The 26,023-nt window shown below is 42.1% G+C and overlaps 1 protein-coding gene across 2 annotated transcripts in view; it reads right to left on the bottom strand.

Moving 5' to 3' along the window:
• The window catches only part of FGGY (FGGY carbohydrate kinase domain containing), a 184,919-nt gene that overhangs the window by 56,503 nt on the left and 102,393 nt on the right, over nucleotides 1-26,023 (bottom strand). For both annotated transcript variants that reach the window (XM_077276886.1, XM_077276887.1), the window contains 4 exons: nucleotides 15,854-15,961; nucleotides 7,057-7,118; nucleotides 2,042-2,189; nucleotides 1,427-1,501 (listed from right to left, as the gene is read on the bottom strand). In XM_077276886.1, coding sequence (XP_077133001.1) covers nucleotides 1,427-1,501; nucleotides 2,042-2,189; nucleotides 7,057-7,118; nucleotides 15,854-15,961 — 393 coding nt within the window. The remainder of the gene's footprint in view (nucleotides 1-1,426; nucleotides 1,502-2,041; nucleotides 2,190-7,056; nucleotides 7,119-15,853; nucleotides 15,962-26,023) is intronic.

A 26,023-nucleotide genomic window follows, 5' to 3' on the forward strand; every position in this document is an offset into this window, starting at 1 on the left:
ATGATGGGAGTGTGTGGGGAGTGAGGAGTAAGGGGTGTGTGAGAAGTGTGTGGAGTAAGAGGAGTAAAGGGACGTTTGTGGAATAATAGAAGTAAGGGGAGTTTGTGGAGTAAGAAAAGTCAGAGGAATGTGGGGAGTAAGAGGAGAAGTGTGTATGGAGTAAAAGGAGTGAGGGAAGTGTGTGAAGTAAGGAATGATGGGAGCGTGTGGGGGAAGAGGAGTAAGGGGAGTGTGGGGCGGCAGTGTATGGAGTAAGAGGAGTGAGGAAAGTGTGTGGAGTAATAGGAGTAAGGGGACTGTATGGAGTAATGGGAGTAAGGGGAGTGTTTAGAGTAAGGGGAGTATGTGGAGTAACAGGAGTAAGGTGATTGTATGGAGCAAGAGGAGTGAGGTGAGCATGTCAAGAAAGAGGAGAAGAGTGTATGAACTAAGAGGAGTGAGGGAGGTGTGTGGAGTAATAGGAGTAAGGGGAGTATGTGGAGTAAGAGAAGTGAGTGGCATGTGTGGAGTAAGAGGAGAAGAGTGTGTGGAGTAAAAGGAATGAGGGGAGAGTGCGGAGTAAGGCTAGGGTCACATTGCGTTATGTGACCGCGTTTAACGGACTACGTTACACCGCGGCATAACGCGGTGTTAACGTAGTCCGTTAACGCCGCCATAGCCTGTAATGGTGAGCGTGTCGCTAGCGCCCGCCCACATTGGGCGTGCGCTAGCGATGTCGCGTCATTTGAGTGACGGACCTCGGACGCTGCTTGCAGCGTCCGCGGCGCGCCCGAGGTCCGTTCCTCGCTAGTGCAGATCGGGGATCTGCGCTAGCGGGGACACCGAACGCGGACCCTAGGGAAGCATTGCGTTAGCGCAACCCGCTAGCGCTATGCGCTTAACGGATTGCCCTAACGCAATGTGACCCTAGCCTAAGAGGAGTGAGGGGAATGTGTGCAGTAAGAGGAGAGAGGGGCATGAGGGGAGTAGAAGAGTGAGTGGGATGAGTGGAGCAATAGGAGTGAGAGTAGGGAGCAGTCATGTAAAATGACAGGTAGTGGTTTAGCTCTTAGTACCCACTTTTAGGTGCTTTTTATAACATTGGTGCCTTTCTACCTGGTACAGTGGCCATTGGGTACAATTACCACTTCTGCAGCCCCTATAGTTACATCCTGACTATACTAATTATTCAGGTGATTGCCAAATAGAAATGTAGCATGTGTGTCACAATTTCCATTTTCCTAAATACAAAAAAGCAACAACATAAAAATGCATCCCCCTATATACCACTTGCTTCCACAATTTCATATCTGCAGTCAGGTGATTTACGTCTATTGCCCATTAGGAGGAACATTATACATTGTATCAGTTTTCTTGAACGCTTGATCAATATTCCATCTGATTAAATGGAAGAAAACCCCTTCACATAAACCCTTTATCATCTCACCGCAATGCTCTGCACTGTGGCCAAGTACAGCAGAGCCAGATCATCCAGGCCCTTAGAGAGAGTCAACCCGACAACCTGCAAAAAGTAAAAAAAAAAGTTTTGGTGTAAACAGGATTCTGTAGAGTTCAACTAAAGTCAAGCAAATCTGCAATTTAAGATCTAGATAAAGTAATGAGCAATGCATTATCTATTGAGAGTCTGCGGTCATCTGAAATCCACCTCCTGCCTCATCATAGGCTCCTGCTCTGCCCTTCCTCCATACTTTAAACTGCAGCTCTGCTTGTTTTGATATATAAACACAATCTCACCAGGAGGTCGGTGCATTGTGATCTGATTTTCATTACAGCAAGGAAAAAATGGCTATTAGGTGTGTTAGTGAAGCATTCTTTATGAAGATGAGATATGGGATGGTATTCCAAGCTGGAGGTTTCTTTTCCATGAAAAAATAATGACTTAACAGGGCTAATTTGTAATTTATTAGTCTGGGTAAGAAAATCACAAATTATACAACCAAAACACCCTCCATGCCTCATAGGTTAATTGAATTAATTTGCATTTTGTATAATTAACCCATCTGGAGTACTGATAGATAATATAGCTCTTATAATTATTTACCATCCCTTTAAGGGTGAGGTCAGCAAGAGGAGATCGATTTCCGTGAAAATCTGGCCAGACGTGTAAATCACCAGTCAGAAAGTCTCGGGGCCGTGACGCCTGCAGTTGGTCCAGGCGATCGTTTAAGTATGTGTACAGGTGTTGGCCACTAAGAGAAGTGAGAAAACGGAGAGTTAGTCCACTGAATGTAAATATTTACACGTGTGATTGCGGGAAGGGAAGCGCAGCCAATCGGAGGTAATTATCCGCTGTCAAACGCTCACGTTCGTCTCATTTATAAATTAGCGAAAGACCAGAAGGCGTCAGAGATGATGGAAACGATGGAGAGTAGTAGCTGCGTACATTCAGTGGAAAGGGAGAGTTTGAAATAAATATTGTATGGCTCATTAAGGCACTTTTATAGGGGAACAGGGTATGGCACTGTTGCTAAGGCTGAAATTGTTATGGGCAAACCAAGCATGGCAGTAGATTAAAACACTAAAAGTGGAACTGTTATGGAGGAACTTTGGCTAGTAATATCACAGAATCATTGTGCCTGGCAGTGTCGGACTTGGTTGGCAAAGGCCCACTAATAACATTGATTCTTAGGGCTAAGTGTTCAGCTACATGTAAAAATAACCTGACCCTAGTACACAAATTTACTTAGACTTCTATGTAATATTAATTTAGCTAGCTTATTTAATAAATTATTACTTTGTACCTTTTTCTGCAAATTGTGAATCAAGTGTAACTGCACTACTCACTAGCACAGCGACCTACCGGAGGATTCTCCTGCTCCTCTGTCGGCCAGTCCAAGCCCGATGCCGGTATGGTCATGGCATGATTATTATGCAAGAACTAGGGCTGATACTGTATGTGGTTACTTAGACTGGACTGCTATAGAGGAATGATGACTTGTACTTACATAGATGCACATTGCCTGGCATTTTTACCGGGAACTAATATCACATTGTTATGGTGCTTTGTGCCTGGACTAATAGCAAGATTAACTGATACTGTCATGCTGTTGCTTAGGCTGACACTATTATGTGGTTATTTAGACTGCACCGCCATTGAGGAATGGTGACTTGTACTTACAGAGATGCACATTGGACATTATTATGGGGAACTATGATGGCACTGATATGGTGCTTTGTGCCAGGACTAATAACAGGACTAACTGTTATGCAGTTGCGTAGGCTGGCACTCTTATGGGGCAACCGATTCTGTCACTTTTATGGTACATTGGAAGTTTTACTTTCACAACAGCCAGAGAGACACAGGTTGCAGACTGCGAAATTAACAATTAACATAGAAGATTTTCTCAAGGAATCTCCAGGTTAGAAGTTCTGCTCTCCATGAAGGCGAATGATTGGCTGATGTCTCATTTAAAGTGAAATGGTAATATTCATTTAGCGCACATTTATACACAGCCACACACTAATGAACCCCCCGGGGGCTTCTGGCATCTGTTTTACCCGCCTGATCTCTGACCTCCCCCCAATGCTGTATATTTGCTCTTAGATTTTGCTCATTTAGAACCATGTTTTTCCAATTAGAAGGTAACATGTGCGCCCGATCAGAGTATATCATTCAGAATGCGCCACACTTGGAAGACATTAAAATAATTAATTCACATCACTGCTCACATCATTTCCAATGTTTTCCTTTCTGGAACCAACTTGTAACTTAAAACTTTAAACTTTTCTTTAATTTTTTCTCTTCTTTGTTTCTGTAAGTTTTTTTTTTTCAAAGTTCTGTCACACTCCAGTTTTTTTTTTACATGGATGATATAATTATTATTATTATTTATATAGGTGGTATTGCTGTTTTCACATAGTGTGTAATCCCCACAGATTGAAATTTGGATGTTTTAAGAAAAGAGTACCAGTATGTCAGCGGACAGTGCCAGACACCTCTATAATAATGCTGGCCCCAATGAGTCTGGCATTATGTTAGTACCAGTCACAGATTAGGTTCTTCAATGACAGTATAATCTAAATGCCCCATAACAATGCCAGTCACCATCCATTGTACATCAGTTACAGTATTAGCAGCTTCCTCATAACTGAACCTGCAAACCTTCCCAGCACAAAGCACCATAGCAATGCACTGTGTAGCCATGACAGTATATTCCTGGTGCCTCCAAACACTGCCAGCTTTAAAAACCCTAACATAACTCCAATTCCAGAACTTTGTCTTCTAACAGCACCAGCTTAAGGAACCATGACTATGTCGTCACTGTACCCCGTAAGGTCTCATTCAGACATCTGTTTTTTCCACATACAAGAAAAATGGACCCAGTTTCATAAGTGGTTTTGTGCAGAATTTTATTAGAGTATCATCTGACTTTGCTCCAAGTTTCATAACTTTTTCTCAGATGTGAAAAAAAAAAATTTTCTACCTTCTACTCTTCTGGAATTCGAGTGCTGTCCGAATTTTTTGTTGATTCATAGATTTGCATCGATGATTTTGATCCAACACGTGAAACAATATCAGACATGTCTCCATGATTTTGTGTGAACATCTCGGTCCTCAAAAAAGTCGGACAGTTGAACAGTCCCATAGACTATCATAGATAGGAATTCTATCCGTGAAAAACCGATCTAGGACTTGTGAGCGAAAAACAGATGTCTGAATGAGCCCTACCAATGGCAAGGACTATGCAGCTATGAAAGTATCTGCCAGTTTCTCCATAAAAGAACACTGAAAATAAAGGGAAAAAAAACCCCCATTAGCATATTAAGCCCAATAAAATGTATTTTATTAAATATCATATATAATATTTTCATTATATTATAACACAAAAGCTAATGTGTGTAAGCAGGGACATATGTAACAATATTACCAGCGGTTTAATATGCAAATTACTAGGATGAGTTACCCTAATTCTACTTTATAGTGCAGGATTTAACTTTTTCCTTTAATCAGGTAGTGGGTAAAACAGTCACATACATAAATGATATAAATACACTTACATGCACAGACGACTGGTTTGCATGATGTCCCCGCCTCCCCAACACACATTTCACTCTTTCTTCATTAGTGAAATGTACCTCCTGATGAAGAAAGAGTGAAACATGCACCTCGTGATGAAGAAAGAGCGAAACATTTACCTCCTGATGAAGAATGAGCGAAGCATGCACCTCCTGACAAAGAAAGAGTGAAACATGTACCTCCTGATGAAGAAAGAGCAAAACATGCACCTCCTGATGAAGAATGAGCGAAGCATGCACCTCCTGACAAAGAAAGAGTGAAACATGTACCTCCTGATGAAGAAAGAGCAAAACATGCACCTCCTGATGAAGAAAGAGCGAAACATGTACCTCCTGACAAAGATAGAGCGAAACATGCTCATTCTGATGGAGAAAGAGCAAAACATGCAACTCCTCATGAAGAAAGAGCGAAACATGCACCTCGTGACGAAGAAAGAGCAAAACATGTACCTCCTGATGAAAAAAGAGCAAAGCATGCACCTCGTGACGAAGAAAGAGCGAAGCATGCATCTCCTGATGAAGAAAGAGTGAAACATGCACCTCCTGATGAAGAAAGAGCGAAACATGTTTCTCCTGATGAAGAAAGAGTGAAACATGTACCTCCTGATGAAGAAAGAGCGAAACATGCACCTCCTGATGAAGAAAGAATGAAACATGCACCTCCTGATGAAGAAAGAGCGAAATATGCACCTCCCGATGAACAAAGAGTGAAACATGTACCTCCTGACAAAGAAAGAGTGAAACATGCACCTCCTGATGAAGAAAGTGCGAAACATGCAACTCCTGAAGAAGAACGAGTGAAATATGCACCTCCTGATGAAGAAAGAGCAAAACATGCACCTCCTGATGAACAAAGAGTGAAACATGTACCTCCTGACAAAGAAAGAGTGAAACATGTGCCTCCTGACGAAGAAAGAGCGAAACATGCACCTCCTGATGAAGAAAGAGCAAAACATGTACCTCCTAATGAAGAAAGAGTGAAACATGCACCTCGTGACAAAGAAAGAGTGAAACATGTACCTCCTGACGAAGAAAGAGTGAAACATGCACCTCCTGACGTAGAAAGAGCGAAGCATGCACCTCCTGATGAAGAAAGAGCGAAACAGCACAAGGTGCCACCACAGAGCCCCATAGTAATGCCTCTGTGAGCAGGACAGTATTAGTCCATTTCCCCACAGCAATGCCAGCCTTAGAAACCCGATACCAGTGTCAACCTCAGCCCAATACGCCATAACAATGCCATCACAGTTCCCCATAACAATGCATTCATGATTGTATGATAGTCAATTCCCGTATTCCCCATAACAGTGCCATTTCCAGTGCTCCCATAATGGCCCCAGCACAATGTGCCATACCAATGTCAGCCACCGTAGAAAACATACCATAATTACCAATGCAAAGATAAAAACACAGCCATATGTAGCTGAAAATAAACAGCTTTACTTTGAAAAAACATTGTGAAAATTAAAGCTCAGCCAAGTCGGATGCATTTTTACATAACAAGTGGCTGAATTTTGCATGCAGCTCTGGAGGTAACTTGAATATAAAACACATTTTTAAACATTTTATGTTGATTAAAACTTTTAAGACTGAAGACTCGAATTTCACGGCAACTTTTTTTTACTTTTTATCAAGCACTGACTGGGATTTACCATTACAGGACTTGTAGAGCCAGAGCGGCCTCATATACCGAGGCATGTAATGAAGAAAACAGAGCCATACTCCGTAACCACACGGCCCTAACCCAAGGAGAAATCCATTCTTGTTACATTCAGAAACATAATCTTTCTTCTTCTCTTGTCTTTGATCTTCGTCCCATTTTACTCCAGTCTATTTTTTTTTTTTTTGCCTAAAAGCTTTCAATCAGTGCGAGACAAAAGTAATTATTGTCAGGGATATCTTGGCAGATCTTTCCTATTGTGCAGCTGATGTATGAGCCCGGCTGCTTTCTATCATTACAGTAATGACAAATTGAAAAGGTTCCAGTAGGCAGCAGGAAAAGCCGGATCCCCAAAAAAAAATAAAAAAAATGATACTGACCTGGATTTGGCTTTCTTTTGTAATTCGCCGTATCCATCGTGGCCCTGGACGACATGATCAATCTTAAAAGGGGAGAGAGAAATGCAAATTCAATGAAGTGTAATGGATACTGCATCTAATTCTGCATCGCATAATGCAAGATAATCTATTTATCCGCTCAGGACGCAATTTAGAAAAACACCACGGACCGGCCGCCTCAATTCATCTGCATAGATTGGATGCACATCAGCAAAATCGCAGCCGGAAAAGTAACATTTATTTTAGCTTGGAGAAAAAAACAACTGCATAATGTAAATGAGAGGAGGAGGAGGGAAAAGTTCCCTGATATCACCGTCAAGACTTCAAAAAGTTGAGAATATTTTTTTGCTCATGCCGCTGTTTTTTTTTAGACAAATGGGTAGTAAAAGCAAGAATGATGAACCTTATAACAGTTTTATCTTTTGCAACTGTGCAAAGCACTTTGGGCCTCGATTCAACATTGTGTTCACAAATTTTGCACTAAATATAAGAAAAAATACTGTTTATTTTTGCCTGTAAACTTGGATTGTGCCCCTTCTTAACACAAAAAAATCATGTTTTGCTAAAATGGCACAAAATATAAACAACATCTTCCAACGTTGATAAACTCCAGCAGCATATACATTAGGCTAGGTTCACATTGCGTTAGTGGGTGATCGCTAACGGACAGCGTTGCACGGCGAAAATGTCGCAATTAACGCCGTGCAACGGGTCCGTTAGCGCACCCATTGACAGCAATGTAAATTTCGCCTGCAGCGCATCACTAGCGCGTGCCTGTTTCGGCTCGCGCTAGCGATGTGCCGTTCTTTTGTAGCGCGCCTCGGACGCTGCTTGCAGCGTCCGCGGCGCGCCCGAGGTCCGTTCCCCGCTCTCGTAGATCAGGGATCTGCGAGAGCGGGGACGTTAGCGCGACCCCTAAATGCGGCCCCTACAAAAACATTGCGTTAGCGCAATCCGCTAGCGCTAGCGCTAAACGGATTGCCCTAATGCAATGTGAACCTAGCCTTACATTTGTGCAAAAATGGCACTTGATAGATCACCGGAAAACATCTAGAAATGGCAGATAATGGCAGAAAAAAAAGTCACGTGAACAAAATATAAAATGGACTATAAACATTTAAAGAAAAATAAAGTGTAAATGAAAAAAAGATGAAAAACACCAATAACTAAACAAAAAAAATGCACAAATGTAATATTGGATCTGAATCTTTGTGTCCCATTCCTCACTGTATTTCAGATGTGTTTGCTGCCAATAAATAGAAACAGTTGTGTACATCTACACTGTGTTCCAAATTATTATGCAAATAATATTTCCTCATATTTTCTCTAAATTACCTATCTGAATTGCAGCCATTGTTATTTTCCAGTCATCTACTATTCTAGTATAATTGCAATGTTTTGGAACAAACTTCCTATGAAAACAGTATCTTTTAAAAAAAAAATAAAGACTCAAAATGCATGTTCCAAATTATTATGCACAGCAGAGTTTTCAACCTTTTTTTTATTTTGAACAAAAAAATGGTCAATTGTGAAGTTATAAGCATTATCAGCTTATTACAAAATGAAATCAAACAGTTTTCAAGTGAAAACTTTATTCTAGGTGATGTTACATTTGCACATAGGACCCCTTGTTCGAAAGAAGCTTCTGAACTCTCTCGTCCATTGAATTTGTCAGTTTTTGGATGGTTTCTGCTCCAATTGTTTTGCATGTGGACATAATACCCTCCCAGAGCTGTTGCTTAGATGTGAACTGCCTCCCGCCATCATAGACACTCCTTTTGATGATGCTCCAGAGGTTCTCAATGGGGTTAAGGCAAGGGGAAGATGGTGGCCACACCATAAGTTTGTCCTCTTTTATGCCCATAGCAGCCAGAGATGCAGATGTGTTTTTTGCAGCATGAGACGGTGCATTATCAGGCATGAAAATGATCTTGCTGCGGAAAGCACGGTTCTTCCTCTTGAACCATGGCAGGAAAAGCTGTTTTAGAAACTCCACATAGATTATGGAGTTCATCTTTACCCCTTCAGGGATCATAAAGGGGCCGACAATCTCTCTTCCCCATGATTCCAGCCCAAAACATTACTCCACCTCCTCCTTGTTGGCGCCTTAGCCGTGTTTTCATGGGGTGTCCATCAACCAGCCATCCTCCACTCCATCCATCTGGACCATCGAGCGTTGCACGGCACTCATCGGTGAACAAAACAGTTTGGAAGTCAGTCTTCATGTATCGTTTGGCCCACTGGAGCCGTTTCTGCTTGTGAGCAGTGGATAGAGGTGGTCGACAGGATGGCTTACGCACCTCTGAAGGACCCTGCATCTTGTTGTTCTGGGGACGTTGGAGGCACCAGCAGCTTCAAAAACTTGTCTGCTGCTATGACAAGGCATTTTTGCAGCTGCTCTTTTAACCTTACGCAATTGCCTGTTGGAAAGAGTCCTCAATTTTTCCTTATCAGCACGCACACGTGTGTGCTGGGAATCAGCTACATACTTCTTGATTGTGCGATGAAGTGTCTTGGCAATGTTGATTGTAGTCATGCCTTGACCTAAATACTCCACAATTTGTTGATTCTCAGCAGCCGACACATCCTTTTTCTTTCCCATTTTGGCAAAAAATGTAGGCTGCTTAATAATGTGGAACAGCCTTCTTAAGTAGTCTTGCCTTTATTTGGGCACACCTGCCAAACTAATGTGCACATGTATCTGCAATTGCTTTCAGTGATATAAAGAGCCCTGACACACATCACCATCAATGAGTTTAAATGACAAACAAAAAAATTCTAACCTTATCACTCCTAAACTCTATGTGCATAATAATTTGGAACACAGTGTAGTTCTCGAAAGCCTTGGAAGAGTGCACAACGTATTTGTTGGGTCTGCCCCGAAAACCACCTGAAAAAAATGCGCTCAGAAAATGCTGAAAATAATCTTGCTACTAATATCGATGTAAAAAGACTTTCATTCATATTTTCAGGCTTTTGAGCATCTTAACTCTTCAGGTTTCCAAAAACGCCAAGTAGATAAACGAAGTGACCAGACCATTCTTCAAGCAATTTCCACTTGGAAGACGCAACATACTTTACATTAGAAGCCAATTGGAAGGAAATAAATGTCCCTGGAAGATAGCTGGGTGTCTTTTGGAGCGTTTTTGCTTGTACTGCAAAGTTGCCCATGTATTTCCATTTTGAGCATTTATGGGATATGCACAAGAACCGCCGATAAAGACCGTCAACTGTCAGGAGAACTGGAGCTGGGTTCCTCAAGAGTGACAGCAACAGTATCATTGTAAGAACGTCAACCATAGTGTCCTAATTATAGATCCAGTTTCATTACCTTTAAAATTGACAGCCACAGTGCCCCCCTTAAAATGGTAAGAGTCATGTAGCCCCCATAAGAGTGACAGCTATGGCCAACCGCAATAGAGTTAGCCAAGATGCCCCATAATAAAGCCAGCATGGTACCCATAATAGAGCCAGCCGCAATGTCCCTCAATACAGTCAGCCGCGATGTCCCTCTATAGAGTCAATCACATTGCTCCAAAATACCGCCAGTCATGATATCCAATAGTAGAACCAGCTACAATGCCCCTTAATAGAGGCAGTCACAATCTCGTATAAGATCACCAGATAAAATACTCCTTAATAGAGGCAGTCAGGGTGTCGTATAATATCACCATCTACAATGCCACGTAGTACCGCCAGTTACAATACCGTATAATAGATCCAGCTGCAGTGCCCGCTCTCTTACCTGCAGTGAATAAATGGGCAGCTACTATCATGATGCCTTGGTGGCTCAGTTATAGCGCTGGCTACTTAAATGTGGCACTGTTCTCATCATTATTATTTATTATGCTTTGCTTATATAGCGTTATCTTATTCTGCAACATGTTACACACATTATCATCACTGTTCCCACTGGGGCTCACAATCTTGATTCCCTATCAGTCTCTGCAGTGTAGGAGGAAACCGGAGAATCTGGAGGGAACCCACGCAAACACGAGGAGAACATACAAAGTCCTTGCAGATGTCGTCCATGGTGGGATTTGAACACAGAACCCCAGCAGTATAAGGTTATAGTGCTAACCACTGAGTCAACAAGCTGCCCATCATTGAGCCATCATCGTGGCATCGTGATTGTAATCGTTAGATAAATTTACTATATTTACAATTTTTGTGATGTGCCCTTTTCAGAAGTCTCATAGACTTCTTTTTAATGGTACAGTTTTTTTAATGGCATTTGTAGAAAACACGAAGAACAGAGCAGGAAGGAGGCAGCAGCGGCAATCCTTACAGTGTTAACGCCACTTTGCTCTAGTAAATGTCTTTAATCTGTTCAGTTTGGGAGATTTGGGAGTAATGTTCGTGATCTTATCTTCTCGAATTTGGGAATTGAAAATGCTCACGCCTGTCATCCCAGTTCCACTGTTCATATTTATAAAGGTCTATTGTCTGGCGCCCATTTACAAAATTAAATAACTAACACATGAGAAGTCTAAAGAGCACCTGATCCCCTCTGATGAATGGACATTAACGTTAAAGTCATAGTTAAAGGGAACCTGTCACTTTGTACATGCAGTCCAATCTGTAGACAGTGTGGTATAGAGAAGGAAAATCTGAGCAGAATGATATAAAGGATTCTTGAAAAAGATTCAGTATAACTTGTGTTTTATTAATTGAAATCTCAGGCTTTTGCATACACGGGGGGGTCGGCAGCAGCCACGGTCCGCTAACCAAAGCCGCGTGGACCAGGGATTGTCCCACCGAACGCCCGCTCTCCCTTTAACGTGGGCATAACCCTACTCAGAAGACAACACAGGGTGAGGGTAAAACAGGATGGCAATGCTTTACTGAACCACAAAACAGGCAGATAACACATAGAACAGTCCCAGCAAAATACCCCAAGATGGTGCACATTACAGAGTCTCACCCTTCCGCTGACTTGCCGGGATAATGGCAGCTGTTACATCAGAGCTCCCAGGGTTGACTACCTCACCTGTGGCATGCACAGAGAGGAGGTAACGACAAGCGTAGGAAGATGACAGTCCATTTATGGTACAAGGGCCAGTTGACCTGAGGGTCACAACCTGGCTTCATCTTCCAGGGTAGACTACCCCACCTGTGGCACACACAGAGAGGAGGTAATGACAAGCTTAAGAAGATGGCATTCCATTGAGGTACAAGGCTAGTTGACCGTGGGTCACAACCTGGCTTCTCCAAACGTATCCATGATTCAGCGATGGTCAGTGGAGCAGATCTGTATTCTTCCAACTGGGGCCAAAAACCCCTAGGTTGTTTCCTGTAGAATAATAGATTTGTGTCCCTCATGATGGAACCATGATGGTCCTTTGGATGTTAGGATGTCTTGGCAGAATCTCTAGCTGTCTCTCTCTCTGTCTTTGTCAGTCTATGCAGAGGCATGTAACCTATCTTTATAATTAACAAGTGTCCTCCATTCAATATTTACATAAAGGGTAAGAATGGAGATGAGATCAAGTAGCATTACTTGATTATTTAATCTATTTGCATAGTGTTTCCACCTGTTTTAAAAATCAACAAACTACCTAGCCTAGAGAATGATTAATTAGCTTATCAGTAAACATGACTAGTCATCAAGATTAAGAGCATAATAGGAGTCAATATTACAGGCTTACACTAACAAAAGTCTGTTTTCTTGACCAGCCAGAAAGAAATGCTTAGATTCAAAAGTCAACATATAGATAACGGTCTATTCTTTTTGGTTTGCTAAAAATATAAGTCAGGTTAATTAAGATACAATGCCGTGTCTCCACAGCAGTCCTACTGAGTGAGTGACATGCAGTCATACAGGGAAGACCGTTAATCAGTGAGTAAGATCACCCACTGGAACTATGCACAAAGACCAAGGAGTTTAATCAATAAAATGCGAGATATACTGACAAATTAACCACAAAAATGCATCATGAAGAATTACTGACAGATATGATGAACCCTAATGAAAAAAACAACATTATTTTGACTTTTATAGACCTATGTGTATTTTTTTTCTTATATCCCCCTCCCTTTGTGTCTTGGGGTAATGTCAGCAGATGACCTCCGATTTGCGCTTTGTTTCGGGATGAGCTGGATGACAGGCTGCCGTCTCTGCAATCTCTCCATGAATCACTTTATATCCAGAATCGATATGTAAATGCTGCAGATACAGCGGCTGGAGCGCTCCGTTATCTGAGTCACACCAGATTATCTAACCCTCATGACTAAACAGCCATATATTATGCAGGGAATCAATGTGAGCCGATCACTTCATGTCAAATCGCTGCTCTCTGAAAAGCTTCTAAAGATGTGAAGAGGAAGAGATCACGCCATAAGAGATCATTACAGAAGCCCATGGACGAGTATGGCAGAAAGTGGCACTCAACAAGGACTGAAGGTTCTATGACAGATTAAAGGGAGTGTTTATCATATATAATTAATTCACGCAACAAGTTCTGCAACTTTCAAATATATTTTATGTTACAGTTTGTGACCATTTACAAGATCTCTACTTGCTGTCACCGATTGGGAACATTCTTCATTACATCCAGAGAGAGACTGAAAACCTGTACAGAGCTAATGCTTCTCACAGCTGAGGTTTGTTACAATTGTATCCAGACTAGACAATCTGTAAACAGTTTGTTACCTGCACTGATACATTGTAACAGGAGAGAGATTTCTGCCCTTGATGTGTTTAGCTCACAGGTAGTTTGTAATAAATAGAAAAATGTCGATTTTTTTGTGGAAGGGAGTGAATTTCTGATCTGTGTTTTATGTGATTTCTTTCTTCCTGGAATGATAATTGGAAGGGCGCTCAAATTGGCTGATAAATTCATGAGTGGAGGAGTGCCCAGGGAACATGCTGATATATTCAGGCTTGTGGGCTGACAAGGAGATTGGGAAACCATAGCTGAAAAAACAGTGACAGATCTGGGAAATAAAAATACTTAAAGGGGTATTTCCATCTGGGACATTTATGTGTTATAGACAGAATTTGCCATACAGGTCTGATAGATGCTGCTTTCCTTTTTTTACGAGAATGGAGCCTTATTATACACTATCAGGAACGTGGAGGTGGCAGCTAATGAGCCACCCTTCCTTCCATGGGTGGTCCTATTATCTCTTTCTACAAGTCCTCATATTATTTACTGCTACAATATAAGAAGCAAACGTACAAATTAGTAATATCACAAGTGCTCTTTGCCCTGTGGAGTCTTTGTAGGAGAAGTTCTAGAATAAAGGAACAAACATGAAGAATGGGTTGTATAGAATTAGAAAGACATAACTGCTTTCTTCCAAAACAGCGCCACTCCATTTTACAGGCAGTGTGTGGTATTGCAGCTCCGTACTAACGACAGGTGTAGCGCTATTTCTGAAATATAGAAGACTTTTTATTCAAATTCTGTACAAGCCCTTTAATTGTGCAAATAATCTTGATCCTTCAGTGCTAGGTGACTTACAGGGTTTTAGCGGCTCTATCACATGTAGAACAATATTGGTGACATCATATACTGCCGTAAGCTGCAGTCATGACTGTTCTATATATTGGAAAGAAAGAGGACCTTCAGGAGGACCTGTCACCAGATCCAAAGTGACCAGTTGTGCTTTTATTTTGTTTCCGAATATTTTTTTTTTATGTTTTTTTTTTTTTATCCATCATTTCAACACGGAACCAACACAACTCCAGAGATCTGGGCCTTTTTATTTAGTGTTAATTTTCATGGTCTTTTCCAAGGGGACGTGATCACAGCCTTTTTGAGGCAGTTACTTCTTTAGGCTGCTCTGCATAATTACCTAGTGAGGACTGCCCTATTTGTAAGGACTATAAAATTACCAATAAATACAACAAAACAAAACATATCTCCGAAACCGTACGGTGGATTTACAAAAAACTAAAAATGGAATACTATGGGGAGCAGTGGGAATAAAAGAGCAAAACTGGCCACTTTTAACCTGATGACAGGTCTTCTTTGAGGCACAAGTTTGCTCAAAATACTATATTTTGCTGGTATACCATCACTGTGCGGGTTTCCACTTGTTTCATACTTTAAAAGAAGGAAGATAAATCACAGTTGTCATTGTATCAGTTATGGATCTTAAGTACGGGTAGGTTCACACGACCGTATGAAAAAATCAGTCAGAATTTCATCCAGAAAAGTGTAACGATTATTTCTCATCTGTGTAGAATCCGTTTTTTTTTACAGCAGCAGCTATAAATCTTTCACAAGATCATTTACAGTTTTCTATGGTATTGAGTTACAATGTATCCATAAAAGTCGGATGCTGTGCTGTGGCTCTGTATGGAATACAATTTTTTTCTCACTTCCATAGTCTTGGATGAGTGAGTCTCATCCAATTTTTGGAGGAAAAACGTACATGCTACAATTTATTTCACATGCAGATTCAATCAGTGTAAAACATCGCTCATCTGCACTGCCTTATTGAACAACATTGGTCTGCGTACGATTCAATTTTTTGACAGATGACACTCAGACCAAAACTACAGTCGTTACACAAGTCCTTTATAGATGAGCGCAGCTCGTGCCCGCTCCTTCCTTTTTATCTTTCTGTAGTTCCTATCATGAGGATCATTGAAATCAAGGCAAGTTTTCATCTATGAGTTTGGGAATAATTCCTTGGATACTGAGGCAGCACAAGAGAGTTTATGGCAATCATGAAAAGTTCCTTCCAATACTTAGCATATATAGGTGCAATACACCATATTACGGGCGGTGGTGAAGTATCATATAGGTCTTGATCGCAAGAGACTTACTAGTTTTCCAGTTGCACTTTGTCCGCCCTCATTGAGCCACAATCCTGGAACCATGGCTGAGTAGTACGGTCCCCAGACACCAGGGACAAATATAGGTCCATCACTGATCTGTATGGAAAAAAAAGAAAAATATGTAACATGGATGTATTTTCATTAAGCTTCGTGGCTTCCAGGTAGATAATTAATCTTAATAATTCTGTGTTTCCCTCTGATAACTCGGAATATTTGATAGCTTGAATGGGCTGTCCTGCTCCTCGGGGGCGGGGTTACTGTTGTGATGTCACCAATCAGGGGTGGGAAAGTCATATACTGTGATATATACTCTGTCATTCATGGTAAAGTTATCAGCTTCAGTCAATAATTTAGGTTTAGGACTTGTGTCTTCTACTCTACCAGGTGGGGTCCATGGGCCCTCAGATTCCAGACCCTCCGCCATTGCTCTGCTGCCCAGTCCCCCCGCTATGTTACTTTATACTGACAATATATTAAATGCTCATATATACAACATACAATCCATTCTACAAAAGTGAAAATCTGGACAAATACAATAGAACAGAGATCCTAGAACATGAAATATTCCCAGTGATGATCCACAGACACCGGGCAGTTCATTTACAGCCGGGCATAAATTCCTTGTTTACTTTAGCTAATGCCATCTGTAAGAGTTTACATTGGGCACTTCTTTACAATTATGTTTGAAAGCCTTTCCTAAAAGAGTAAATGGCTGGGAAGGATCAGTAGAAAGATGCTGCAGCACATGAAGGGTCTGAGCGCCCATGATGAGCAGCAGGGATATAATGTAACAAGAACTGGTTATCTAGAAAGCATAGTATATAGCTCACGTGGATACATTATCCTGCAGTTAGATTATATATATATACTGTATATAATAGGCAGGAGCCTGCAGAGCATAGGACCATGCAATATCACCATGCAATGGCAGAACCAAATCTCTGGTGCAGATGCCCGATCACAAGGTACTTTGTGTTCTTGCGGAAGAAATTACAGGAAAGGGGACGAAGAGGCTGCAATCCAACAAAAAAATGGAGGGTTGGCAATGCATCTATTGACCCAATTGGAGGGCAAATGAAAAGACCCTACCTGAATATGTACAGAGCAGCTGATTGAAAACTACACAGAGTTATCCTCTCCTGAAATACTCTGCGCTGTTGGGAGAAAGTCTTATTCCCAATAAGTCAATAGGCAACCCAACATGAGCATGAGTCTGATTACACCGCCCCTGTAACAGAGCGCCCTGTCCTCGTTATGGGCAGAGTGGATAGACTGATGACACCCCCCACCCCCCCACAGCACACTATTGTTCTGAAACACTCTGTGCTGCTGGTGACCTTTTTTTATACAGTGTGTGACATTCTGATAAACTTGGCACCATTTTCACAGTCTGGTCTTCTTATATATTGTCTAGAGTTGGCCGTACACTTTATAAAACTTCTGGCCAAAGGTTTAATTGGCCCAGTGCTATTCCTCCCGACTCCCCGTGTAACCATGAACATTTAGACGGAACATGTATGTGTTCTCACCGGGCGGAGGGAAATAAGCAGTCACCAAAGACTTCTGCTGAAATCCAACCCCCCAATCCTTCATTCTCTGTTATCAGCCACTCACTATCTCTGCTTTCCTCCGCTATGGTGCGTTCTGCCCCTTTCTGCACGTCACGACACATTATAGAAATAGATTCTTCCCGGACAGGAGGACCAGGGAACGGCGCTGTCTTACCACCGAGAGAAATCAAGGTGCAGAAATTCCAGGTTGCTTGTAGGTAAAATTTTATTCAAACTGATAAAAACTATATACACAACGCGTTTCGGCTGTTTGCAGCCTTCTTCAGGTGAATGGAGAAAATCAATTTGATCCTTCTTATATGGCCATTTCCCAGTGTGAGAGAGGGAGCGGAGACAAAAGAGGAAGAGGAGGAGGAGGATGGATTCATCCTACATTGTCATTTTAAATAAATAAATATATATATATATATATATATATATATATATATATATATATATATATATATCATGACAAATAATATGCATATAAAACAATATTGATAATAATTAACCTATTTGTAAGAAACATGTCAATCTAATTAAATTCCCATCTGAAGACTAAAATGTATCCCAATAAAAGACATTCTAGTCTTTTAAAAAAGAGTGGAAAATAACTTTAAAAAAAAGGGACAGAAATTAAATCTAAAAATTTTCTTTTTCCTTTCTCTCGAAAAACAACAGAACAAAAAATGGGAGAAAAGACAGCTGTCGGGACCCCTCACTAAGTGTTCCCCTCATCCCCTGTGTAGCAGACACTGAACTCATGACCAGGGTACGAGAGAGTGGAGGCCGCAATGCCACATCTCTTGCCACATGTCCTGCCTCCGCCCGTCAACAGTGCGGCACCATCTTTAAATTTGGCCGGCGCTGCGTCTTTGTCTCTCGCCTACTTTGTGGAACTGCTGATCACATCCCGCAGATCGTTCCCTACTTTCTATGGGACTATCACACAGGACATGTGCGCTCTTCATGTACATTGCTGCGGCGGGTTCTCTGGGGTCAGGGAGACTTTCTCCGAGATCTTTTTTTTGCTGAGCTTGGCTATTTGGGAAATTCTCTGACAAGAAGAACAATTAGATGTAACGAGAGATACGGCTTCAGTTCTAAACACTGAATGTAAAAGGATTATTTATTTGTCAGATTAATAACCGCGCCGAGTCCTAAAAGTAAACTTTACAGCTGCTGATTTACATTATGTTCTGGAGATCTGAACAGTTTACATTACTGGCGAAACCACAAAAAACCTATAAGACTGAGGACGAGCAGATGAAAAGCCCACAGATAAAACTGTATGATGGGATATTAAAGGGACTGTATACAGAAACCTGGTTTCCCCCAAAAATGATAAAGTGAATATATATTGCATGTGGAAGATTGTCAGATTTTAACAATATTTTAACAATATTTTAATAATTGATGTATTTCCTGGGGCGGTCATTTAAACAGCGCTGCAAAGTGTGAAGGAAACAGCTCTCGCTGCCCCTCTCACAGCGGAACCCCCAGCAAGACTGAAAGCACCCATCAGATGCCTGAAAGTACAGAACAAAATCGGCAAAGTAAGCATATGGGTCCATAATCAGACTGCATCCGATTTTCATGGACTGTAAGAAAGGAGAAGGTGGAGAAACTTTCTTTTTCTCCTTGTAACGGAAAAAGTGGTGACTCTCGGACCACACTCTTGATAAAAGTCTGATCCTATTGGTCCATTTTTGTCATGTATGAGAAAAACAGACGACTGTATGAGCCTTTAATCCCATCCCACTGCGGACAATTTTTGTTTTTGAGCTTTTGTTTTTTCCAACCCTTTTTCCCAAGAGCCATAACTTTTTTTTGTTTTACTTCTCTGTCGACGCAGCCATATAATGGCTTGTTTTTATAGGACAAGCTGTAGTTTTGTATACCACAAATAATTTTACCAAACAATCTGCTGGAAAAAACTTTGAAAAACTTGAAGAAAATTATGAAATATCACTGTTATTTTTTTTTTGTTTAATTATTTTTATTTATTCATTATTATTAATTATTTTTCAGTTTTATTTTTTCATTTATTTTTGGGGGGTTTTGCTTTTATTGGTAAAAATGATATAGCAACATCATTCCAAAGACATACTGATAGGTAATTTAGATTGTGAGCCCCATTGGGGACAGCGATGCTAATGTGTGCAAACTGTAAAGAGCTGCGGAATATGTTAGCGCTATATAAAAATAAAGATTATTTATTTATTTATCATTCTCCTGGTTGATATGATTATGGCAATACAAAACTTGTATCATTTTAATTTCACTGGTGAAAAAAAATCTGAAAATTGCAAAGAGAAAAATAAAATAGGTTTGTGTCACCATTTTCTGAAACCAGTAAGTTTCTGTTTTTTTCCATCGATGGTCCTGTATGATGGTTTGGTTTTAGTGTGGTGAGCTTTTTTTTTTTTATATTAAAGCACCACTCTAGTGGGGTATTTTTTCAGCACTGGAGTGGTGCTTCTATCATAAGGTTTCTGCCCCTGGTCTTATACTCACCCTCCGGCATCTTCACCTTTTTTGGCACTGGTCCTTTTCGGCACTGGTCCTTTTCGGCACTGATCCTGTCCCGTGGCGCCTCCTTCTTGTGACCTCGACTTCTGACTTGCTGGAAGTCAAAAGTTTAGTCAGAAACTCTCAGTGCAAGTCTATGGGAGTCAGAATGAAGGTCTCATAGACTTGTAATGAAAAGTGACCTCGACGCTCTCCATGAAACACTGGAGCAGCCGGCAGCTCACAAACCGCTGTAGACTGATGGGAGCAGCGGTGCTAGAAGGGGAAACCGGCGGCAGATAAGTATCAGACCGAGAGCAGGCACCTTAGATCCAAAGCACCATGAAAAAAAACACTGGAGTGGTGCTTTAATACCATTTTTGGGTACATAGGAGGTTTTCATAGCTTTTTATTACATTGTAACACCTAAAACTTTGCTCCGATTGCTTCTATAGCAGGCAGATGCCAGCCATGTAACACAGCCAGCATCTGCCAGGTATGGTGCAAAGCACTTCGGTGCACACAGAATGTTTTCAAGGCAATCAAAAACTATGGGACAGAGTAATCAAGACTGGCCTAGTGCAAGCTCACAGTACCCCAAGTAAGTGGCGTGCACCTCCGTACACTGCACCAGGAATGCTACTCCAGTCAGGGACTGGAGTATCATTTCTGCCTTGGAAACCGCCGTCAGATTTGATTAATTCTAAGCCTCGCCCCATCACACCCTGGCTCCTCTCCAGCTCCGTTAATTTTGGCAGAGCTTGTCCAAATTAGCGCGAAAATGACATTTTTGCGCAACATGGATTTTTTTCGCGACTTTCTAAAGTTATTACTCCACTTTTGTGATGTAAAAGCTTTGATGAATCAGACCCTATGTGTTTTCTAGCAGAAACCATTTGAGAAAACACTACTTCTTTGGGGCGTTCTAGGCAGAATATTTATTTTCCCGAAGCTTTTTTTGTAAGAGTTTTTCAAGTGTTTTGGTAACAAGAAACCAGTGGATTTGTGAGTGCAGCTTTGAATGTGAAGGGAGAAGAAAACATCTTTAAACCAGTAGATGAATTGGAAGATAATCAGGTTCCCAATTTTAAGAATCATTATCTTCTCTGGACCAGACAAAGACCAAACACTGTAGCCTTGGGGGAAAACGGCAGCCAAGTCATACAGAAGCCTTTGCTGGTAATTCTCTGCAGCTTCCCGGGAACCATTACACCCCTCCCTCTCCTTCCAAAAAAACCCCAATGTTTTTATTTTCAAGACGTAGATTTTTTTGCCAAGACATTCACGTGGCATCTGCAATAAAATAAAATCTCCAGAAACACTTGGATGCGTCACGTGCTCTATAGAAAGAACTTCCAGAAATCCGAATGCAAGCGCTGACCTCTTCCAGTTATGATATGTGACTCATTTCTGGCCCGAACGGATCAATCTGAGGCCGGAGCGAGAACCTCAGCCAGGGATTTATTTCAGGCTGTTACTGTATCATTAGCAGTTGGGATTCCCGGAGTAAATCTCAAGGTTTTCAGCCGTCCACAAGCTCAGTGAACATTGTGTCTTACATCCAGTTCTCGAGTCGTCTGGCTTCAGATTCTGTGCTATATCATCTACTAGGAAAGCGTGGGGACAAATACTTTGTCCATTGACAAACAAACTACCATAGTTAAATGAGTATATTACTGTACTTATATAAGTATTTACCATTCAGAAGTCTGGAAAAGCTGGATATTAACCTTCATTGTCACCCAAAAATCGACATAAGAAATGGCTAAATGTGGCTGAACAGCGCCACTCTTGCTCATGGGTTTTGTCTGGTATTACACCCCAGGCTTATTGACCGACGCTTGGGCAGGAGTGTTTTTTCCTAACTAATACAACTACGGTCCGGTGATGTTATACTTCACTTTCACCCTTCGTAGCCTTAAACTACTGGGGCTACATGCCTCTGGCTGGGGGCCCCTGGGCTGCTGTTGGGCCTGTGTGCCAGCAGAATGTCAGTCCCTGGGCCCACCAGAGAATCCACCAGTTCTCTGGTGGGTCAGTCCGACCCTGTGTGTATCCTGGGACAAAGCTACCATAACTTATGAATTCCAAATGTAGCTAGACTTAAAGGGATGACAATCCGAGTGCAGTCCGATTTACGTTAATACAGACAATGGAGAAGATGGAGAAATTAAGTTCTCCATCTTCTCACCTGTGCTGCGATTCTCTCACATGAGAAAATCATCTCTCGTGTGACCCCAGTCTTTGTCACACTTTCTACCAAACATTTTAACTACACCCCTGAAAATGGGGAGGAAATTATGATCTAAAGAGCATGCCTACGCAAACATGCCCACTTAATAAGGAAGCGTGCCCAACTGAGGACTTCTCTAGCTGACACGCTCAATCGAGGATTTTTTTTTAGGGATAATTTACTGATCTGACTTTTTTTAGTTACTTGTTTGTAATGTGGGTGAATTTGTATTTCTGGTCCTCAGTTCCTGGGCTTGTTCTCGGCATTTTACTAGCAAAGCACATGGTTCATCTTATCACTCCAAAGGCCAGGAAGAATCGATACCCTTCTGGGCTTGTCCAAGACTAAGCCTAAGTAGGATCCCATTACGAGAACACTGTGCCAGCTTGTGTTTCCTGCTCTGTCTACACCTGCCGATGAATTCGGAGAGTGCACATATCACTCTGGCTCCAGGCTATACCTAACATCCTGGCTCTGGAGTTGGCAGCCGTCGTGGTGTTTCCCAGCCGCTGTCAAAACGTGAACACCGAACTTGTCACAGTAACGCTAAACAAGATCTGTCCGGTGCTGCATCCAAGACTGAAAAAGACAGAAGAAACAGGACTAATATTAGAAAGATTAAAAATCCAGCTTGTTGGGCACCTGTCAATAACCTGCAGAAACTGCCAAGACTCAGCTGGGACGAGGCTGACAAAACGCCAACCTTGTAGGACTAAGAATGAAAACAAAATGGAAAACAATCATTTGTTTCTGGAGGACCCAACATGTCTATACGTTACATGGACTGTGTAATACGTTAATTCTCCTGTGGAGGCACTGTAGGGTAATAGACCCTTTACTGCTGGATTCCACTACAAAAGATCTTTCTTATTAGCAGGAAACCCTATGATTAACAAATCATTGGTAGATTATGCAAAAAGACGCCTTTGCTGAAAGGGGTCAATATGTACCTATATTGAGGGGTATCTTGCTATTTTTTGGGTGCTGTATGAATATTAACCCAGTCTTGCTTTTCTCTGCTTTGCGCTATTACAGTTCCTCCGGATGGCTGCCAAAACCACAAAAAACGCAGAGTTAAACTTTTCTCACAGCTCAGCTGCCAACCTCTTCCCTTTCCCAGGAGTCGCACAAAGGTGCTTCTGTAACGCAGATGCAGAACCCCCTCTACCTGCCATTAGAAGATTAGTCCAACACCGACCTGACCACAAACCCAGCCGCTACAGTAAACTAGAAGTGTTAATGAACGCCCCCCCTCCAGCTTCGTTTTATGGATCCTGGGAAATATTAACCGAAGACTAATGACCCCCAATAGACCAAAAGAAAGGTCCCATTCACACTGCGCCGTCTATGTATCTGAAAAATAACAATCGAGTTTGGAGATGAGGAAAAGCCCCTTTAATGAGGTTCATTGCTGGTTTGCCCTGTAAGATCAGCTGTTAACCCCGGTTGGTTCCTTCATTCCTCTTGATACAATAAAAGAGTATATGTTCGGCAGACAAGCCCTTTAAATTAGGGGGCTGCAAAAGCCAATTCATTTAGTGCAAATCAACGAGTGTAGTTTTTGTTTTTGCTGCCTCTGTGCCCCTTTGTGCCTCTTTGGCATCACTTAATGTCATATTTCTGTGTTGTCCCGTCCAAGAAAATAATGGTGGAACCGTTCATCAGTGCACCTTCACTGTAACAACTGATTGGGCTGCACCTGGTGGACCCCAGCCGAGGTAAGAGTCCATATATCACGGTCAGGTTACATGGCCTCACCCTCCCTACTGGTCTCATGTGTTTACTGACTTCTGACGTTTGTATTACACCTCATTGCTGCAGTCAAAATTCTGAAGAATTACAGTGAAAATCTTCAAGAATTCCCTCCTTGTTCTGTACCTGCTTGTCATCTGCATTTTGGAAAGTTATCTTTACATTTGCAGACGTTGACTTGACCTTTACTGAGTCTCTAAAACCAGAGTTTCATTTTAACATTTAATTAACATCTATATTTATTATTCACATTGAAATTGCAGTACCAGAAATGGAAAAAGTCGTGAATTGTGGAAATCACAGGATGGATAGACGCGTTACTGATCAGCAAATGATGAAAAAATGGAAACAACGTTTTCAAAACATCTTGATTTATTCAGTCTGGAGCTGGAGCCATGTGCAGAAATCCTGACACATCCAGCCTCGGCTGCTATCATTGAGGCTATTAATGCTCGTCTGAGGAAGAGTCTGCCACTGAATGAACTTGGACAAATCATCAGGATCCTCTGCTGGCAGCTCCTGTGTAATTGTGAGGGAGGGCCAGGGCCGTAGTCGTGGCTGACATAGGCTGCTCAATCACGCCCTGGTCTCCCGCCACATGCATTCAATGTCCCCTTTGCAGCGTACCTTCTGCTACACCTTCTGCACTGTCAGGGTCCCATCTGGGCAGCTGAAGTTCTGCTGCTGGCGTTGTTATACAAAAAGAGACAGAGTCCAGGTCCAACTCAACAATAAAAAATTTACCTGCTTCAGTACACAGTAGGTCCATTTCAGTTACAGCCATGTCATAAGATTCTACACAGTATGCATCCTTCGCTTTCCCTGTGTCTTCCCTCATTCCTCCCAGGGTGTCCCCAGGATGTACCGACCTGTTCAGTACTGCAGCATCACTCTTGTGCAGCTTCACAAACCTTAGGAATTCCCCTGACCGTTTTGGGCCAGACATAAGGGCATCTGCCCACGTAGTAAGCCGCCACATCCTGGTGCTGCCCTGCATCGTGTTCCTGGTGTAACCTTCAGCCACTATCCGGCCCTGGACCAACTGGACTCTTAACTTGAACGTTGCGGAGTCACTGCGCTGTCCCGGGCTCTAAAGCCCTACAGGACGCCTTGGGCTCCCTGGCTCTTCTGCTTACATTCAGGAAATGCTCCTGGCTTACCCACAGCAGACTCCTCCTATAGTTAACTACATACACTATTGTGCCCCATCTAGTGCCTAAACTACTAACTGCACTCTCCCTAAGCTACAACATAATGCACATCTTACAGTATGCAGTATACAACACTATTTACACAGTAAGACAGGAATCATCGATTTACCGGGACGAGTGTGGGGAATAATACCATCTTTTGTAACCCCTTACATAATCATTGACCAAAGACATCCCAGATGCTTGATCTGCGAGAAGTCCGGAGATTCTGCAGCCATGGGAGCACATTTAGGCCATGCAAGATTCTCACAGTTGCACGAGGAACACGCGGCCTGGCGTTGTAGTGTTAACAAGCGGCTCCTGGGACACCACTGGTTCCACCACCAAATCAATGTAACAGAGTGGATAGTGTATCTGGAGTAAAGACTGGAGGGGTAAGGCTACCGTACATTATACCACCCCACACCATAATCCCGGGAGTAGGAGTGTTGTCACATTCCTTCATGAAGGATTCTTCATGGTGTTGGCCATGTGGTCTCCTGTAGCTGAATGTCTGGTCGTAGACCAATGTCATGTGAAAGCTGTCTGATGGTTTGTGTAGACTCTATGTGAGTCCTTCGTCTCAGTATGTGATATCTAATTTCACTTGCAGTACAGAATGGATCAATAATAGAATGCGGCCATTTCTCCAGAGTGTCTCAGGAGCCATTTTACAAAATGGCGCCAGACTGCATGTTGCTCGTGCTACTGTGAGCTGCCTGTGTGGCCTAAACATGCTCCCATGGCTGCAGTTTCTCTAGACTTGTCTCCTATGGCTGCACTGTCTCCAGACTTGCCTCCCATGGCTGCACTGTCTCCAGACTTGCCTCCCATGGCTGCACTGTCTCCAGACTTGTCTCCCATGGCTGCACTGTCTCCAGACTTGCCTCCCATGGCTGCACTGTCTCCAGACTTGCCTCCC

This window comes from Ranitomeya variabilis, chromosome 8, assembly GCF_051348905.1.
Source record: "Ranitomeya variabilis isolate aRanVar5 chromosome 8, aRanVar5.hap1, whole genome shotgun sequence".
Classification (NCBI taxonomy): Eukaryota; Metazoa; Chordata; class Amphibia; order Anura; family Dendrobatidae; genus Ranitomeya; species Ranitomeya variabilis.